Raw genomic sequence first — 14244 nt, 5'->3', positions numbered from 1 at the left:
CCAAAATGACCATTTAAAAATTCGTTTGCAAAAACATGGTATTGGTTATCTTATATCTCGCCAGGATGGCGAATGTTTCAATTTATTTCCTACTGGGATCACTCAAGTTGAAAGCGGACGCAATGTTCTTAACGATTGCAATCGTTATAGTTTACGCATGTTCTTCAGGTACCGTTTCAGCCTGGTGCAAGCAAAAACTGGCTTCAGATATATGAATAATTAGGGTATTCAATATTTATTTGTATCTGTAGTATCGTAAAATATTTTACGAAGAACAATACCAAGGGGTCATGTTTCATAAAAACCGGAACTTTTGTAATGTGGATTTTGATGAGAAAATCTTACAAAACCTCGTAACCGTCGAAACTTATTTTGGAATACAAAAGAAGAATGAATACCCTAAATATTCCCTAGGGATTATCAGGGTTTTACCGTGAGGAAAATAGGGTGGGGAAAATGGGTGGGTAAAATGGGTTTTAGCCACCCACCCCAAAGCCCCGCAAGTGGGGAAAATGGACAAAATGGGGAAAACACTTTTTTGGGGCAAAATGATTCACTTTTTCAATCCCAACTTGAAAGATAAAGTAATTCATCATATTAATAACACGAGAGCACTGAAATTTTTTTTAAAATATAGATAATTGCTGACTCTCTCTGTATTTCTTTCTTCGAAATTGTTTGCATTTCCTTCTTCATGGGTAAGGTTATATTAGGTGCTTGATTCTGAATCAAGCACCTAATATAACAGTGATAGCGATTATGAATCAATGATTCATAATCGCTATCACTGTCAAAATCTAATGACAAAAGATAAATTGTTATACTTTATGAGAGATTAAAATGAATGCAAATTGTTAGGATATTTCGTATTTATCCAGAATTTACCCAGAGTGTAGTTTTGTTTTTACTAAATTGGCAATTTTAAACCTAATGAATTACTTAACGGTAAAATCAAAAATCGAGTGGTTTATTTAATAAACAATAAGAACAAAACAAGGCAAATAAACTACTCCCAATGGTGGTGGTGGTCCACCACGTCACTATAACCCTTCATACTCATTTTCCCCACTACCCACCCATTTTCCCCATTTTTTCCATTATACCCACTGGGCTGGGGATTAAGCTCAAAAAGTGGGTAAAGTAAAACCCTGGGAATTATGGAGTTTGATATGCATTTATTGATTTTTTAAAACTTTTTGCATACTTTCCTATAGATACGATCTGGCCTATCGAATCTGTCGTGTGGTATCGCTTATTTTGTCACTGCCTTCCATTTACCATCACGATCCGCGCCTTGCGACATGTTATGCTTCAAAATTGGGGCGTGACTCATCCAACCGTTTTCCTTAATGGAATTTGCTTTCCGATTTGTACCATCATACTCAGCACTGTTGGATCGTTTCTGGTGGAAAGGAGAAAATAGAAATACTTATTTATTTATTCCAAGAAGAATGTACATACACTTGCTAGGAATTTTATCACAAGGAATCTAATAACGTTCTTTAGCAAAATTGTATTTAAGTGTACTTCTGTCAAAAATATAACCCTGAGTTTCAGGTCAAGATATACCAAACTGTAGTCTAATTCGCTATCTTAATACATTATGCATGGGCTTTATCGTTTTTACTACGTACGAGAGCATCCAAAAAAACTTTGCTTGCAAAGAAGTCTTTTATTTAAAAAATCAAACCATTTGAATATTTGTACACGTCGAATCATACTTAAAATTTATCGAGTTATAAATTGCGTCGAATCATACGATACGTCGAATTAAATTTGTGCAATGACAAGGTGGGGAGAGTAAGGCGTGGAGCTAAAAATCCTACATATGTGTCTACATATTTATGAATGCATACCGGGTAAAACAGGAGTGGAAATCACAATGGTATATGTGTACATATCGGGAAGATTAAATGCATGCAAATTTATTCGTGGAAGTGTAATCGCATCCACATTATGTATTACAAATGTTCGAAAGTATGTAATTGTCTGCTTGATTTATCTATTACGATATACCTTACTGCATAATGAGCCTGCATAGACTTATCAAACTTGACAGTTCAATTATGATAAGCTTAAACAAATTCAGCGTATTGAAATTTTTTTAATTTATAAATTGAAGATTTCATTTAATTTGTTACGTACATAGGCGTTACGAGTAAGTAACATAGCTGTGCAACCTGACTCTGATATGGTAATCCTCTATCTTCTGGGCCAGAGGTCGACGCCGCTGATCTCCCGCCGCGCCGCAATACGCCGATGAATTTTACGCGCCGCCGCCGCCTAAAAATTTAATTTCCTATACCTTTAACATTGCGACGCCGCGCCGCGCCGCCGACGCCGCCGAAAAATCACCAAAAACTGGCGCCGCCGCCGCCGAAAATTTGTCGGCGTCGACCTCTGATCTGGGCCGATACTGGGCTTTTCGGGTCGACCGCATTGTTGACCATCTGCTGTGGTCCCTATTATATGCAGGTCTTGATCCGTCAGTATTAAATAGATAACAAACATTATTCCGTATCTTACGCATATGTTAAAATCTTACCTGTAAATAAAATTTATTAACGACATGGTGAAATATTGTCACCCAGGATTATTTACTAACTCATAACACCCTGTGAGAGCCATATCGCTTGGAATCCATTTAATACTGGAGTACAAATACACCTATACATATGATACTTTATCGCGACGAAGATTACGTCATTTGGTTGTTATAGATATTACGAAACGCGGTCAACATGGTTGACGTGGCTCTAAATCCCAGTAAACAGGCTTAAGTATTCCCTGACTATCTGACGGACGGACCACAAAATGTGATGATGCGGATATTTAAAAAAATTAATAATATTGGGTGGAATTCAATATACGTTAGGCAATGCTTAGGCAAGAGAAATTTGCCTAAGCAAATTTTATTTGTATTCAATATTTGTTGCTTAGGCAAAATTCTAAGCAAGTGCTGAGCAAAAAATTTATGAATTTCTGTATTCAATATGCACAAATTCCTAAATTTTTTGCCTAAAGTTATTCCAGCTCGGAGGTGGAATAACGACTTGCGTAACTTTAATTTAGCTCAAAAAAATATTTATTTCTTTAAAAATGGCCATTCCATTATTTGTCCTGAACAATGAGCGCAATCGGGTTTATAAACAACGTCGACTCCTTGAAAGTCTCTCCGAATTTGAAATAAGGAAACATACTGGTTTGCCTTGGTGGGGAGCTCGAGAGCTTATTGAGTGGATTGAACCGGAAGTTGAACCACTGGCACGGAGAAACTACGCGACACCGGCGGAGACGAAAATTCTTACAACATTGGGTTTTTTTCGATCTGGGTCATTCCAATGGATGCTAGGAACTGTTTCCGGAACTTCCCAGCCTTCGTGCAGCCGAATAATTGCGGAGGTACGCTTAAAAAATGGTCTTTAATATGTTGCAGTTTGAACTTTCAAAATTTATTTCGAACACGGTCAGGTGTCATCTACTCTGCAGGGTCATGCAAATGAAATGATCAGATTCCCAGCAAGTGTGGATGAACGAAATATCGTGTCAAACGCATTTTATCAGGTCGCAGGTCTACCGAACGTGATTGGCATTGTTGACGGAAGCCACGTTCTTATAAAAGCTCCAACTGACCACGGCGGAGTTTACATTAACAGAAAACAGCGTTCAACATTCCATTAACGTACAGATAATATGCAATCACCAGGATAAAATAACTGATATCGTAGCGAAATATCCTGGTAGCAGCCATGATAGCTTCATTATGAGGAACAGTGCGATTTGTCATCGGTTTCAGCGAGGAGAATTCGGTAACAACGTTTTGATAGGTAAATTATATAACAAATACATTTAAAACAATTAATTAATTAAAAATTAAAGGTTGAAAATTAATTAAAAATTAAAATTAAAGGCGACAGTGGTTATTTTCGTGCACCATACTTGGCCATTCCGTTTTCGAGGAGAGCGGCATTATCAGTCGAGCAGCAATTATTTAATACCGCATTGACAAAAACTAGAAGCAAAGTTGAACGATGCATCGGATTGTGGAAATGCAGATTCAGATCAATGCATAAGTTTGTAATTCTTTCATTCATACGTGATCGTATTTTGATTTAATTTTCCGTTAACTAATAGATCGGGAGGCGACTTATGCTACGAGCCAGCAAAAGTTTGCAAATTGATCACTGCCAGCGTCGTTTTGCATAATTACTGTGTAAATTTCGGAATTCCCTTGTTGGATGAAGATGAGCATCAGTTAGAACTTATTATTCACGGTCTGGCTGAAGATGAGTTGGATTAGCCTAATTAGTTTAGTGGTGGTTGTAAGTAAGTTTTATACTAGTGTACACATGTGAAAATTTACGTATTTGTTATTCGTGTATTTAATCTTGGACCAAATTTTAAGTACATACAAAGTAAAACCTGAAAAACAATTTCTCATATTAACGCAAACAAAACTATTGATAAGTCTTCTGCATTTCGAGTTATTTATGTGATGACTCAAATGAGAATGTGAGCGGTGGTGGTTTTGAATTGCAAGTCGGCCAAATCCCTGAAATAACGTCGAACAACAACAGGGTCGTCCAAGAGGAAGTAGTTATCGCCGTGTTGGATAAGATTTTACAGAATATGTCTCTCGATAAGTTCAATTAATAGTTAAACTAATTAAATTAACAGCTCTTTACTATCCTGACCGGGTGCTGACTTTCCCAATTTACTATTTTATGAATCTATGTGTCGCGCTATTACCGCACTGCAATCCTGCCACCGACTTAAAGGACCCGATCACATCCATCGAATCTCATTGTTCTGGTAGGAATGCAATCACCGGCTCATGGATGGTAGCAGTGAATATTTGCAGAATTTAACCATGTTCAGGATGATGGTTTTGAAATAGAATTCTGTAAAGGAAAGTGTAATTTTGCAATGAATTGTAATTACATACAACGTAAAACTTGAAATACAATTGCTCATATTAACAAAAATAACTGAACACGAAATTAATTGAATAGAAATTTGATGATTAATTCAAATGCAGCTGTTCACATCTGAAGAACGAACACATTGACCATCTGTTAATTGGAAATATAGTTCGGGAATTGGGACGATTCAAATTTCTTGCGCTTGAGTTTCAATTTTTCTTCCTCAATATTGTTTCGTTGCTGCATGAGATCACCAATACGCTTCAGTTCCTTAACTTGAGTTTCCAGTAAGGTAACTTGACGTGTTTGCAGCTGGTACAACGTGGTCTCGGGAAGCTTGCGTTTTGTGGGGCGAGGAGACTCATTTATTGACGGGTCTTCTTCACTTCGAGAAGATGGAGTGCATCGTGGGACGTGATTTCGGGCGGTAGTTGTCTTCATCGTAGGTTTGTCTGTAAAACGAGTCACAAACTTTAGTATACAACTAATCATGTCAGTCAGTTTTAAGCCTCACCACTGGAATCGAATCCTCCAAAAATTCCTTCGACTGATACCGTAGGGAGAGTCGACAAAATTTTTTCCTGTAGGTCGTCGAGTTGGGACAACGCACTTTCACCGCCACCGGTCTCATTCAGCTCTCGTTTATTTGCGGCCCCTTTAGCCTTGACCTCGCTCTTAAGCTGTTGGTACTTCTTCTTAATTTCAGACAGCTTTCTTCCGCCAGGAACCACACCCAATGCGTTGACCTTGAGAAGGACTCGCCCCCATGCTTCTGATTGAATTTCAGGAGTCATTTTCGTGGTGAATTGGCCAAAAAGTAACGAAAGATTTGCAACAATTTCATCAACTAGCACCTCCTTTTCCAGAGAAGTGAAATTTGGACTCCTTTTGGCACCTTCGGTCTCTAAAAAATTATCAATCACATTAATTAAGACAATTAATGTGACTTTAAATTTATAATTTAGCTAAGTTTATGGAAAAGTGGTCACTTACTTGTGATATTACCCGTTAAAGTGGTCAACGCCATTTCGAAATGCAATGGAATGATCGAAAATGACCATAAAAACTTCAATAATTAGCCAGTCAAAATTATTGTAGGGAATGTGATGTTGATGGTTTAACCGAGATGAAATAAGATGCAAGCAGCCGACCGTCATAATTTTTCATGATTTTTTTCAGTTCACACGAGGTCACAGATTTTCGTTGCTTAGCCGTTGCTTAGAATTTGCGTAAGTTTAAGCATTCTTAAACTTACGCATGCCTAAGTCGACTGTATATTGAATACCAAATTTTGCTCAGCAAAAACCTTGCTGAGCATGTGCTTATCTACGCAAATGCTTATGATAGCGTATATTGAATTCCACCCATTGATTATGGTGATTATGGCCATTAATAATTATGGTCAAGTGCAGGTGAAGGTGCACAGCTATGCAAACGCTGATTGACTAAGAGACTTTTACGAAACCGAATTCATTGAAAAATTAGACGACACTCGTACTTTGCAACTAAAAACAACTTCAAATTTATTTGCACTCATCATAATTGTATTGTCTTGTCAATCAAGGCTTATCATGCACCAACCTGGTGACAAGACAACTAATAATAACCAACGAGACACTTTGCTGTGATAAAATTGTTGCACCTGGAAAAGATGTCATACATAAATGCGGCATTAATAAATTTGCACGTGCATGTATAATCCGTCTGAAATCAGTTCAATCCTTCATTCTCACTTCACAACCATATCGTTAATCGTTTACAAATTAAATACCAATCTTTTTAAAAATGTGGGTTGCATTATTTTCCTTATTTTTTACCTTAGTTTCCTCACACGAGGAGGCATTAAGATTTGGCACTTACCAAAATCGGGAACAATTGGACAGCGAGGGAAAAGTTTTTCTGGGGTGGGAATTTGATTCGGAAACCAATGTGATAACTTTCGAGATGGAGGTGGAAACGACGGGATGGGTGGGGCTGGAAATTTCTCCGTCCGGAAGTATGACCGGTGCGGACATCTTCATCGCTGGCATTTACAGTAATCTCTCCGCGTATTCAAATGTAAGTAAAGTTTCAAAAAAATCTTATGTAATTCCTCAAAATTTTAATTTACAAAACCCTCAAATAAAATTTTATTAAAATTTCATATGTATATTCCTCATTCCAATGAAGAAACATATTGCGCTGTTCATCGAATCGGACTTCTCCAATTCTCCATCAAGCGCCCTCATCATATCCTATATACATATATACATATATACATTCATATATGTACTACTTCTTTATTCACGTAGGGAGCCCAGTTTTTAATATCAATGAAAAATTAAAATCGTAGAAAAATGCACGAGAGCGCACAAAAACACACGAGATCGCACATAAACGCACAAGAGCGCACCAAACCGCATAACACACGAGGTACCAAGCCACAGTTCCATTTTGTAACAACCTGTGCGCTCCATTTCATTCAATTAAGATACTTTTGAAACAACTCAAAACAGCCCGACTCACAAGGTACTAAGACACATTTGCATTTTAATTAACCTAGGCTCCCCATTTACCACTAATTATTGTTCATGGAACTCTCAGATGCGACGGGAGTAGTGGTCTCAACGGTTCCCGGTTCTGATCGGACCGAACCGGAACCGCCGATTTCGGTTCGGTCCGGTTTCGTAGAGAGAACCGAACCGAGCCGAAACTTTATTATTGGTTCGGTTCAGGTTCCAATTTTTTTAGAACCGAACCGAACCGGCCGGTTCGGGTTGAACCGAACTTCATAGGTAAATCCATTACACAAACCTTTCCGAATTTCCCGATGTAGATCCCCAAAGCTTCAAAAACGATATTTTCTCTTGGATGCACCCCTAAAGTTTCCGAAATTAAATTTCGACCTGGTTTCACCCCCAAAGTTTCCGAAATGAAATTTCGGCTTGGTTACACCCCCAAGGTTTCCGAAGTGAAATTTCGACTTGGTCACTCCCCAAACCAAACCGGACCATTGAGACTACTAGACGAGCGCAATAGGTGAATATACTTCGCGATTATGTAAATCAAGTGGGGTAGAGGAAAACGGTTCCAGGAAGCTTTCTATCAAGATGCCTCGTCCACTTGATTAACACACGGAGTATGTACCATCAGATGTTGCATTCTATCCCATCGCATCTGAGAGTTCCATGAACAATAACTAGCAGAAGATAAATAACGCCCCGCATCGTTCCACATCGCCCCGAGTATAAGGAGCCCATTGATGCTCCTTCAATTTCCGTCGCCGCACATCGCTCCGAGGTCTGGATCCTATATGTTTCTCCTGTTGTTCTTATCCGTGATCCTGTTTTTACTATTCAGAAAAACTAAAAACGCAAATAAACGCTCCAAAACGAAACAACCCCACACACCAGGTACCGAGGCATAGTCCCCTTCCTCTCAACTTGCGTGTCAAATCTTATTAAAATAACTAAAATTAAATATGCCCAATACAGCCCCGCACACAAGCTACTAACAATGGAACCTTTTTTCAAGCTACACGAGATAAGCTTAGTGACTTATGCTAAAAAATCAAGCTAAAAATTAGAAATGACGTGGTACTTATCTTTCCGTTGAATGGGCACTTGGAGGTCAAATATTTGAGGGCAAATTTCACAGTAGCGGCCTGTTTTTTTCTCAAGCGGCGAGCGGAGGAGTGAAAATTTACCCTTTCGAAGTCACTCCGCTCTCTTCACTCTCGCGTTAGTTTCGTTACTAGTATGAAATCAATATGCATTTCCAAAAATATACAACGAAATGTGGCAAGGGGTGATCCATAAATTATGTCATGCAAAAAAGCCCTTTTTTAGGACCCCCCACCCCTGTTGTCACGCCTCTGTCACGCTCGTTGTGACCCCACCCCCCCTCTTGTCGTGTCACGCCTGAAAATCTAAATTTTTCCAATTGCAAGAATGATACATACATATGTTCTATAAAAGAGGAGCGAGTAGTAAATATGGCGTAATATCAACACTCACAAGGGAATCTTATGTACTCTGTCACCAGGATTTTGCACACATTAACTTTATTTGGCCGATAATTATGAAACCATGCCTTTGTCATAGAAGATGTAGTACAAATTGCGGCTGAAACCAAATATTTCGCGATAACTGAGTGAAACCCGTGTAATTTTACAGGACAGGAACAATTGTTAGCTTTATTTATACTCATATTACACCTTTGATGGAGTTAAAAGTCATTTGATTTGTGATTTGTCAAGTGATTTGTAGATAACAACATTTCTCAACTATTCATTTTTCTAGTATTTTTAGTTTTTAAAAGTTTCAAATAAGTCGAAAAAAAAATCCGCCAAATTTTTAAGTTTTCTTATTGCGATAATTTTTTGAATTGTTAGCATTATTGAATTATACAGTTGTCTTCAATTAGTACACATTTTTGAAACTATAAAAAATACGGTTCTTTCGGACGACTTTTTTTAATTGTGCAAATTTTTGTAGATTTAGTAATGTTTTTTTAATTGTTGAATGAAATTTTGCAAAATTATGATGGTTTTTTTAAATTGTGAAGACTTTTTGATATCATGAATTTTTTAAATTTTCAAATAATTGTATATCGTGCAAATTATTTTAAGGTTTGAACAAACTTTAGAAACTTGGTTGAAAATCCCAAAATCTAAAACTTGGTTGAAATTTTGGATGCTTTGGATCAAAGGTTTGATATTCGGTTGGACTTGGACATATTTCGAAATAATTTGCGAAACTGTAGTTTGGTCATAGTCGGAGAATTAAAATGTGAGTTAAAGTTTGCATTAAGTTAGGCCTGCAAAAAATGATGTCACGGATCGGCCGAACCCCCCCTCCCCATATGTCACACTTTGTCACGGATGCTTGGGACCCCTCCCCCCCATCCTCAGCGTGACATAATTTATGGACAACCCCCAATAAAATTAAGTCAACTTTAAGGATTATGATTTCTAATTAATTAGACGCACTAAAAACTTATTGAACCCATCGTGACTTTTTATTACGGATCGGTGGATAGTAGGATTTTAAAAAGCAAATATAAAATTACACGAATGTATACACCAATTTACCAGATTGTGAAATTTTATCAAAAATAATATGCATTGAATGAAGTGCGAGCGTGCGAGAGTGAAGGGAGCGGAGTGACTTCGAAAGGGTAAATTTTCACTCCTCCGCTCGCCCGTTTGAGAAAAAAGCAGGCCGCTACTGTGAACTTTGCCCTCAAATATTTGACCTCCAAGTGCCCATTCAACGGAAAGATAAGTACCACGTCATTTCTAATTTTTAGCTTGATTTTTAGCATAAGTCACTAAGCTTATCTCGTGTAGCTTGAAAAAGGTCCCATTGTAAGACACATATGCATTTTTATTAACCTGGCCGATCTATTTAACACAAGTTAGAGAAAATTAAAAACAGCCCGAAACAGCCCAAAACAGCCCCACAAATAAGGTATTAAGGCACACATGCATTTTTATTAGCCTGGGCGATCTATTTAACTCTAGTTTGGGAAAACTAAAAACAGCCCGAGACACTAGGTACAAGGTACTAAGGCACTTATGAATGTTTATTAACCTGGGCGTTCAAGTTAACTCTGCTTATGTAAAATTTAAAACAGCCCGAAATAGCGCAGCACACTAGGTACTAAGACACATATACACTTTTATTAACCTGGGCGCTCCTTATCGCTAACAGATCTCACAACGATCCGTATAGTTCCACCCATTCCAAGCCATCCGCATAGTTCCATCACCTCCCAGCGCGCCGTATCGCTTCAACACTTTAGAGCGCTCCATATCGCTCCAACTCGCTTCGACTATTAGGACCCCACTGATTCCCCTTCAATCTCTGGCAAAAAAACAGCCCCGCACACAATGCACTAAGGCAGACATGCATTTTTATGGTAGGGCGTCAAATTGACCCCGTCAGATTTCCCCGCGACAGATTTCCCAGGTCATATTGACCCCGCGACAGATTGACCCCACGTCATATTGACCCCGCGACAGATTGACCCCACGTCATATTGACCCCGCGACAGATTGACCCCATGTCATATTGACCCCGCGACAGATTGACCCCACGCCATATTGACCCCGCGACAGATTGACCCCACGCCATATTGACCCCGCGACAGATTGACCCCACGCCATATTGACCCCGCGACAGATTGACCCCAGGCCATAGATACAGGTACTACTTAATGTATTTACATACTAATAGTTAATTTTATTTCCTATTCAAATTTAAGTCAAATATGTATTCCACTCAAGAGTATACATACATCATGTAATATTTTAATTATTAATATGCAAATTTCTTAATCTATTTTTATCCTCATTTTAAGCTAAAAAACCTACAGTGTAGACTTCATATAGTCCGAGTCATATTTGTTAGATTTTCTATTATTTGGCATCAAATCCCTTAACATCTTGAACTTTCAAAGCTGTGTGTGCTATCCAGAAGTGGTTTTTATCACCCATACCAAATTTCAGATGGAAGTAACAACTTTTAAAAACGGTATAGGTCAGCCTCCAGGGTCACTCTGGTTAAACTTTTCTCACTTTTAACTTCATATTCTTTAATGAGAAGCCATTAGGTATTACCTTGCCAGATTTCGTCTTTTTAAAGCAATTTCTAAAAATCGGTATGGGTCACCCCATAGGGTCGCTCCAGATAAAAATTTTACCAATTTATTTTCATATTCTTCCAATGGGACCTAAAAGCAACATCTCTACCAAATTTCAGTTTGATATGATGATTTTTGAAAAATCAGTGTGGGTCACCTCATAGGGTCCCTCAAGATAACAATTTTTCCAACTTGAATGAGTTTTTGTGCATTATAAGCCATTAGCAACCTCTGTACTAAATCCATTGAATTAACACTTTATGAGATGGCGTAAATGTAAGTGTAAAATTTTGGAAGAAAGGGTTAATTGCGTATGGTACGCTAGTGGACCATGTCCATGGGACATACCTTTTTATGTGTGTATTAACTAATAGTTCCCGGGGGTCAATCTGTCGCGGGGTAAATATGGCGTGGGGTCAATCTGTCGCGGGGTAAATATGGCGTGGGGTCAATCTGTCGCGGGGTCAATATGACATGGGGTCAATCTGTCGCGGGGTCAATATGGCGTGGGGTCAATCTGTCGCGGGGTCAATATGACCGGGGAAATCTGTCGCGGGGAAATCTGACGGGGTCAATTTGACATGGATTCCATTTTTATTAACCTGGGCGATCCATTTAGCACTGTTTAGGGAAAACTAAAAACAGCCCAACGCACAAGGTACGTAGACACATATGCATCTTTGTTAACCTGGGCGATCTATTTTACACTATATAGTCAAGATTTAAAACAGCCCAAAAACAGCCCGAGACACTAGGTACGTAGGCACATATGCATTTCTGTCAACCTGGGCGATCTATTTAACACTGCTTAGGGAATATTAAAAACAGCCCGGCATATATGCATTTTTGTTAGCCCGGGTGATCTAGTTTATGTAGGTTACGATCCAACAAAGCCCCACACGGTAGCCCCCGGATCGCCCTACATCTCCGTTTGTCTAATTCTAAGATCCACTTTGATGTTCTTGCAGTAACACCATGGATCGCCTCGTGTTGCTTTGGCTCTAAGGATAGGATTCCTTAGACAAGCACGCGTTTGATTCTGTTACACAACTCAGCGCCCCATCAACGTTCCGAGGACTAGAACCCTACTGACGGGCTTCCGTTAATCGTTTAATCGGTCGTCAATTTTCCTTTGGTTGGTAACATGGCGTCGTCGAAAGAGGACACCAACGTGCAGCAGATTGCACTAAATCCGATTGTAAGCTAAATATTTTTATAACGGATTCATATATGAGTAAGAATTATAGGACTCGACAAAGACATCCAACGAGTATTTCAAAAGTGAAATTAAACTATTTTATTATGTTCACCTTATAAAAAGAAAAAAAATGCAAAATATTTTAGGCGCCAAAATTTAGGCGCCTAAAATTTTTTATTATAAATTTATTAAATTAAATTAAAATTTATTTTATAAGGTGAACATAATAAAATAGTTTAATTTCACTTTTGAAATACTCGTTGGATGTCTTTGTCGAGTCCTATAATTCTTACTCATATATGTGGGAAAATGTGTATCTAATACATTCATAAATTATTTTGTAAACCTGCAGATTTTGACTCAGATATTAAAACAGTCGTCCGCCCCCTTGAAAGATGCCCGATTGGTTTGCAAGTTTTGGAACGAAATGGTCCTCTCCCTTCCAAATACAAGACTTGGGTTAAAGATTAACAACAGATACACCCGACCAATGGACCCCACTTCCTTTTCCAAATTATGTCTATCACTACAAAAAGACAGCAAATCGGCCACAAATCGTAAGGTTGGCAGACTTGCGAAAAAGACCAGCGCCATTTGCGACACCAAGAAAGTTAAGGGCAAACACAACCTACCCCGCGCCACCTTAATAACCTCCTTCGTCGTCAGGCTAACCAACTTTTGCGAAATATTTGACGAAACTGTCCAAATTATGAAGCTCTCCATTGACGACCAAAAATGCTTAAAATGTATTCATCAAATCTTGGGAAATCGCTGTCCGAATTTGAAGCAGTTGCAAATCTTTTGCAAATTTACGCATCTCAAGGAAATTTTGTTTGAGCCACTGCCACCAAAACCATACTTGAAATCATTTGTACTCAATTCCACCTTGAAGACGCCGATCCAAACTCTCACCAGCTTCATCCAGATTGTCCTCAACGCCTCATCAAATTTAAAGGTCACAATTCCATGGGGAAGCTATCCTGACTTAGAAAACTCAAAATTTCTAGACTCCTTAACGATCGCACAGGACTATCAACAAACACATTACGTTGCTCTTTTTAAGCTTGAAGATATGTCCCGCATGTTGCTTCAAGTTAGCTACCAGCTGGTCAGCCTATGTGTTGGAGAAAAGGATGACATAGAATTCGTCACCGATTTCGGACCCTGGAGTAGGCCAATATTCCAATTGCCGGTGAAGATGCCGAAGTTGGAAAAGTATCGAAACGTGCTGGTCGACGTTTTTCAATGTGTCGACGTCTTGCAAGACTTCGAAATGATGCCCGCCCTCAAAACGCTGGTGATTGGAAAGGCAACTACAAGCAAATCGGCAAATTTAAATAGTTTCTTTCGACCGATCTTCAAAAAGAAAAGGCAAGGCAAGATTTTTAGAAGCGTGACGAATTTGAAGATTCTGGAAATGCATGATCCTAGGCTTTCGACGGGATTGAAGACCACATTTCCGAACCTTATGAGGTTACAAGTGGACACATCAGGCTCCCG

General features: G+C 38.7%; 3 protein-coding genes across 3 annotated transcripts; 2 read left to right on the top strand and 1 right to left on the bottom strand.

Moving 5' to 3' along the window:
* Window positions 1-2860: 2860 nt before the first annotated feature.
* On the top strand, window positions 2861-3681 carry LOC118433489 (putative nuclease HARBI1). Its single transcript, XM_035845451.1, has 2 exons — window positions 2861-3402; window positions 3472-3681. Exons 1-2 carry the CDS (start codon window positions 3100-3102, stop codon window positions 3679-3681), a joined length of 513 nt encoding a protein of 170 aa, XP_035701344.1. The 5' UTR covers window positions 2861-3099.
* LOC110862359 lies at window positions 3677-4693 on the top strand. Its single transcript, XM_022111554.2, has 3 exons — window positions 3677-3827; window positions 3911-4073; window positions 4135-4693. Exons 1-3 carry the CDS (start codon window positions 3764-3766, stop codon window positions 4298-4300), a joined length of 393 nt encoding a protein of 130 aa, XP_021967246.1. The 5' UTR covers window positions 3677-3763; the 3' UTR covers window positions 4301-4693.
* A 382-nt stretch (window positions 4694-5075) lies between these two features.
* LOC110862358 lies at window positions 5076-5949 on the bottom strand. Its single transcript, XM_022111553.1, has 3 exons — window positions 5916-5949; window positions 5437-5826; window positions 5076-5374 (listed from the first exon to the last, which is right to left on the bottom strand). The coding sequence occupies exons 1-3, from the start codon at window positions 5947-5949 to the stop codon at window positions 5076-5078; spliced, it is 723 nt and encodes a 240-aa protein (XP_021967245.1).
* Window positions 5950-14244: the final 8295 nt, after the last annotated feature.

The sequence above is a fragment of the Folsomia candida genome, unplaced genomic scaffold (assembly GCF_002217175.1).
Source record: "Folsomia candida strain VU population unplaced genomic scaffold, ASM221717v1 Fcan01_Sc055, whole genome shotgun sequence".
Lineage (NCBI taxonomy): Eukaryota > Metazoa > Arthropoda > Collembola > Entomobryomorpha > Isotomidae > Folsomia > Folsomia candida.
This window is presented reverse-complemented; position numbering and strand designations above follow the sequence as displayed.

Bases quoted from the DNA above. Each gene is read 5' to 3' on its own strand.
- LOC110862359 (XM_022111554.2), top strand. From the start codon at position 3,764: ATGAGGAACAGTGCGATTTGTCATCGGTTTCAGCGAGGAGAATTCGGT. The intron at 3,828-3,910 runs GTAAATTATATA...TTAAAATTAAAG, and splicing joins CGGTAACAACGTTTTGATAG to GCGACAGTGGTTATTTTCGT. The intron at 4,074-4,134 runs GTTTGTAATTCT...GTTAACTAATAG, and splicing joins AGATTCAGATCAATGCATAA to ATCGGGAGGCGACTTATGCT.
- LOC110862358 (XM_022111553.1), bottom strand. From the start codon at position 5,949: ATGGCGTTGACCACTTTAACGGGTAATATCACAA. The intron at 5,827-5,915 runs GTAAGTGACCAC...ATAATTTTTTAG, and splicing joins TTTAACGGGTAATATCACAA to AGACCGAAGGTGCCAAAAGG. The intron at 5,375-5,436 runs GTGAGGCTTAAA...CTCGTTTTACAG, and splicing joins TGGAGGATTCGATTCCAGTG to ACAAACCTACGATGAAGACA.
- LOC118433489 (XM_035845451.1), top strand. From the start codon at position 3,100: ATGGCCATTCCATTATTTGTCCTGAACAATGAGCGCAATCGGGTTTAT. The intron at 3,403-3,471 runs GTACGCTTAAAA...GAACACGGTCAG, and splicing joins GCAGCCGAATAATTGCGGAG to GTGTCATCTACTCTGCAGGG.